At 41.5% G+C, this 6,015-nt stretch overlaps 1 protein-coding gene across 1 annotated transcript in view; it reads right to left on the bottom strand.

The window, feature by feature from the left end:
• Positions 1–644: 644 nt before the first annotated feature.
• Positions 645–6,015, bottom strand: part of LOC307044623 (uncharacterized protein) — a gene marked incomplete at its 3' end in the record, with an annotated part of 164,485 nt that continues 159,114 nt past the window's right edge. The window contains exon 6 of the mRNA XM_079689934.1: positions 645–698. Within this exon, the coding sequence (XP_079546060.1) occupies positions 645–698 (54 nt within the window). The remainder of the gene's footprint in view (positions 699–6,015) is intronic.

The following is a 6,015-nucleotide window of genomic DNA, read 5'->3' as shown; positions in this document are numbered from 1 at the left end:
AACGGTAGCACATTGAAAAGGCTGCAACCCTTGTGTCAGCTCTTCAAGCAGCACCCATTGATCTGGCTTCAAGTCAAAGTACTGTTTGCCCCTTGGAGTTACCTCAGGATCGGATAGAGTTGCAGTAACTGGCCAGCGCTGTTCCAGGAGTCTCTCTACCATGTAGTATGTACTGTTCCATCTTGTACTGACATCCTGGATCAGTTTATGCTGTGGTGTGTTCATTTGCTGCTGTTTCACCTTCAGTTTTGTATTTGCCAGCTCGCTTCTCCTGAAGTGTTCAACCAAGTGTCTTGCAGCCCCTACAGCTCTGCTGATGCTGGGCTCTTTGAGGGCATTGTTAACTATGAGCTGGAGTGTGTGCCCACTGCAGCGCACAGAGGCCCAGCCGTGTTTTTCCTCCAGCATTCGCATTGCTGCCACAATATTGGACCCATTGTCGTGAACTACTGCTTTTATTTTGGTAGGCAAGATGTCATATTTAGCTATCACCTCCTCCAGCCATGTCATGATGTTCACACCAGAATGCCTCTCCTCAAGAGGCATGGTGGCAAGATTCAATGTCTTCATTTCCCAATCTTCACTGATGAAATGGCAGGACACGCCAAGGTATGCCTCTGTTGCACGACTAGTCCAGACATCTGTCAGACAGCTGTCAGTGTGAGGGCGCTTTTGACTTCCTTAATGGTCTCCTTTACCTTAAAAGACATCAGATGTGATCTTAGTTAAAAAATGTAAGCGCATACAGTGTATACAGTTAAGATGTTTGGGACACTTTATACTTTAATTTAAATACAATTATGTATCAGTGATTTTATTTCTTATTCATGAAGTCTACTTTTCAATTAATAAATACAAATTATATTCTATGGGTCTATGCGTGCCTGCGGGAGTGAGAAAGTGAGTGAATGTGAGTGAGTGATAAACACTTGTTGTACCTTCAGAAAGGTTGTTTAATATTTCTGTGTGTGTGTGAGTTAAACACTTGTACCTACCTTCAGTAAGATGGCTTCATATTTCTTTTCCATCAGGTGAGTAAAGTGGGTTCTGGATGGAAGGATGTATTCAGGGTTAAACTGCCTGATCATTTCACAAAACCCTTCACCATCAACCATCGACATTGGTCTCATATCCTTGACCAGCATGGTCAGGATTGAGTTTGTTAGCGCAGTGGCTTGTTGGAGAGGTACAGGCCTTTTCCTTTGAAGATACTGATCCATGGCAGTGGGACTGGCACAGCTCCTCTTTGGCCTGCATTTGATATAAAAATACATATTTTATTGTCAGGCAAAAGAGTAACATTAGTTTCTAAAAACATTCATATGCAATCAATTACATTTGATTTCACATTAAATGAAGTTGAGCTTTGTTATGCCTATCACTTTAATTTGTAAAAGTCAAATCACGAGATAAAACAAATCCGGAGATCGTTCGAGTAAGTTAAATCAAAAGCATCCTGGAGATCATTCTCATATGATTAAAGTGTGTCTTTTGCAGGCCACTGTAGCTAGTGCGCCAGCGCCACCCGGTGACGTAACAAGTAACAACAACTTCTACACATCCCATTTGGACACAAACACATTAAATGTTTTCCCAATTATCCGGTGTTCTCTTGTGCACTCGATCAATTACATCTGCAGCTCTATACTGATTGCAATATTTAAAAAATATATATATATATCAGTGCATGACATTAAGGATTTTGGGAGATGGCCCTGTGGGCCATCTAAGATAATTTACAGATGGCCCTGAGCCCAATAGAGATTGCCCTGAAAAATGCGCGCGGACGAAATGACGCACGAAGGGTTTGGGGGGCCTCCCCCTAGACCATTTAGATTTTTGCAGGTCTTAGATGCTGTCTGGTGCATTCTCTAGACTGAATTATAAGATGAACGACCACAATATTACAATTTCAATTGTATTCTTCATTTCACTTGTTTGTGTTTGCTCGCTTGCATGCCCTGCATAGCTATAATAAATACTTACGTTGTTTGTCAAGACACTTTCCATCTGATGAAGGCAAATGCCTTCCCAGATGTAAAAAAGTAGAAAACATTACATGCAGCTATAACTGCCAAAACAAACATTATTTACGCTATTATGGCCCCTGTTAAAACCGTTGTAATGTTATCGACTGTAAGTTGGTCGAAGGAATGCCTCCTCATCCAGAAGCTGACCGAGCAGACCCGAGCAGCCGAGTGCATCCGCGAAACACACACAATGGCGACGTCAGAGTTCCCGTTAGCAAGCAAATCTAAATCTCTTCGGTCAAAATGTCCGGTCAAAATAATTTCCCTTTAGCGCAATACCGCTTCAGTTGCGCCACTTATGTGACAGACAAGAATAGTATGTGACAGACAAGAGTAGTCCATTCTAATGTGTAACACTTAATGTGGAGAAAGAGATGTGCTGTGTGGGTTGATTGTGCGTTGATCTGTTGGTAATGCCTCGGGGTTCCGGTGGGCATGTAAACAAATGCATAATGCTGCGCTATACTTTGTGGCCTCACCCAGTTGCATAGCGACACTTGGTTTTGATTGTTTAGGTCACGGTGTCTTTTAATAAGCAGGTAGTCATATCATTAGCTAGAACTAGCTGGATCTGATCGATATGGACATAAACGCGAGTGAAGTCTAATCTGACGGGAGAGAGAGATCAGCTGCTGCTGACGAGTCGACACGCAGCTCTGCATGATCACATGCAGCGGTGAGCGGACAAAACACACACTTCAGGTTAGAATATCACACGTAGCTATTTTAATCACCTCTCAAACTACCTAAACTAGTTATAGATATGTTTAGTTTTACTGTCGGGTCACTCATTACTGGATTCGCGAGCTGCATGATACTGGTATAATAGATTGCCCGATCGGGCAACCAGCAGGTGAGGCTTCATGGCCCGAGCTAAATACTAGATGGCCCCGGGCCATCGGGCAGCCCTTAATGTCGAGCCCTGCATATTTAAAAAATATTTATCCCCCGCTGCCTCCTGCCGGTCATCTCTCCTAACAGCGCTCTTATTATTGTGAGACTGCCGGGGCAGACGCAACATCTTGCAAGAAACAGCATCTCAGGGCTTCTAAATATTTAACAACCTATTAATGATGCATACAACTTAACGGGAAGAAACTCAGCTATTGTAAGACGTGCTAATGTAGCGTTAGCTCGGTGCTAATTCAGCACATAACTGGCAAAAGCGATCTTTTCTACTTCAAACTCACTGAACTAGCAGCCAGGAAAGAGCAAGAAAACAACTTCCGTTTACAGAGCCATATATATAAATACATCTTACCTGCTGTTTTGTGATCAAAACTAAAGTTGTGTTCAAGGACATGCAATTTAAACATTGGCTAGCTACTGCTAGCTAGCTAGGTTAGTTGACTTACCGAGTGGAGTCATCTTCCAGAACTCCGACATGCTTTCTTTTGAGATGTTCCATCATTGATGAAGTGCTCCCATGCCAGGCTAGATCGCCTTTGCAAATGTTGCACTTAACAACCTTTTTCACATTGTCAAGTATGAAATGATCCCACACTTTTGAGGTTTTCGTTTTAGGTGTTGCCATTACGCTTCTTGTTCTCTTTGGGTTTTTTAGCGGGCCATTAGCTTATCAAACTCCAGTATATTAATATCTACATGTAAGCGCGTAAAACACCGGTGATGACGTTAGCGCGTAAAAAAAACGTGATGACGTCAGCGCGTAAAACACACGTGATGACGTCACCAACGAATCGACGATAGTCGATTTTAATCGATTAAGTCGATTAGTTGTTGCAGCCCTAATTGTGTCCTCTTCTTGAATCCACTTAGATTTGTTCATTTATATTAGATCCATCCATAAATGTATAACTGTAAGTACTGTGCCTAGAGACTGGGCTTTTGGTCGACTATATAACTACAATCTGACCATACTGTAAACTCCCCGTACTCTGTGTATTATTTTGACTACCATTCCATTGCAATTTTGCCAGCAATTTGAACTAAAAAGGCAACTTGAGCAATTAAAGTGTGTTCCTGAAATCAGGTACTGGTTATTAGAGGTATTATGTCATCGAATATTGAAATCTTCATCAAATTTCCACTTTTTCCACAAAATGGCGGCCAGTTCGGGGGCCATTTTTGAGAAGATTCATCTAAATATCTGTTAAACACTTATTGATGTTGAATTCTGATGTAAAAAAAAATGAATTTTGGCCCATCTAGCACCATACTAACGACACATAATGAAGTCTATGTAATGACGCTAATGGTAAATGGCGGCCATTTTTCAAAATGGCCGCCATATCTTCAACAGGGCTAATCTGGAATGCCTCCATATCCAAAAATGTTCAGAATATATTAATCTACATGTGTGCCAATTTTGGTGCTTTTAGAACAATTTGAACAATTGGTTTCGTATTTTTTACTATGCCGCTGGACTACAGAGATAACTATGTGTGGCCATTATTCAGAAATACCGTTCACATGTGAAGCACTCTCTCACACACAACTGAAACCAAAATCATTTAAAAACATATGTAAAAAACACACACACACACACACACACACACACACACACACACACACACACACACACACACACACACACACACACACACACACACACACACACACACACACACACACACACACACACACACACACACACACACACACACACACGTGTGAGAGGGATTTCAGTTGAAACAGAAGGCATCTCAGTTGAAAAGGAAGTCGTTTTTAAAAAAACAGCAAAGAAGCACAAATTAAAAAAAAGCAAAACACAATATTATGTCCATTTACGATTGTTCCATCATGTCTGCTCAGCAGCATGCACAAAGCTTAACTGAGGCCGAGGCGTTGTTAAACAATATCCTGGCCTCAACACCATGGGGTCAGCTATCGTCCCTCTTCCCGTCCCGCGGCGGGCAACGGCCCACTACAGCTCCCCTTAGGAGAGACTGTGCACCACGCTGAGGCCAGGATATTATTTAACAACGCTGCTGCCTCAGTTAAGCTTTGTGCATGCTGCTGAGCAGACATGCTGGAAAAATCGCAAACGGACCAAATATTGTTTTCGCTTTTCTGAAATTGACTTCCGTTTCAACTGAAATCCCTCTCAAACATACCGAAATCGCATTTCATGTGTATATGATAGCGTTTAATTTGTGTATAAGAGATTGTTTTGTGTGTGTGTGTGTGTGTGTGTGTGTGTGTGTGTGTGTGTGTGTGTGTGTGTGTGTGTGTGTGTGTGTGTGTGTGTGTGTGTGTGTGTGTGTGTGTGTGTGTGTGTGTGTGTGTGTGTGTGTGTGTGTGTGTGTGTGTGTGTGTGTGTGTGTGTGTGTGTGTGTGTGTGTGTGTGTGTGTGTGTGAGATTTTTACATATATTTGTAAATGATTTTGGTTTCAGTTGTGTGTGTGAGAGTGCTTCACATGTGTATGTGAACAGTATTTCTGAATAATGTCCCTAATGGCCACTCATAGATATACGTTTCTTACAAATAAGTCATTTACCATGAAAAAAATACATTGAAAGATTACTAATTGAATTAAGAAATCTTTGTCGAGCAAAACCACCAATAAAGTCGACTAAGAAGGGGCAGCCCTGGTAACAATGTCCAAGCTATAAAAACGATTTGCTGAATTGAGCTCTGCATATAACTAAGCAGTCCTTTCAACACGGGTAAAATGCAACAAGACCAATTGCAGCAGAGAAATCTTAGCATTAATGGAAATCTCAACTTGGAATATTTAACACTTTTAGGCATTTTTTCTAGCTTAACTTTCAACCAGGTATATTTTTGCCAATGAGCATGTGAACATTTCCATTGAGCTATGGGAGCAACGGGCAAAACGGAATATGACTGAAATGCACCAAGAACAGTGACACTTTAAAACAATACCAGTCCAAAATGCATTCTATCAATGGAACTCTCAACTCGTACCTTTTAGCATCTTGCTGAACAGTAGTCGGCAACTACATATGCAGGCAATTTTTCAGTGTCTGAACCTTGGTTGAAAGGTTGCCAGGATCCAG

Source organism: Notothenia rossii (genome assembly GCF_949606895.1).
Source record: "Notothenia rossii genome assembly, chromosome: 6".
Lineage (NCBI taxonomy): Eukaryota > Metazoa > Chordata > Actinopteri > Perciformes > Nototheniidae > Notothenia > Notothenia rossii.
This window is presented reverse-complemented; position numbering and strand designations above follow the sequence as displayed.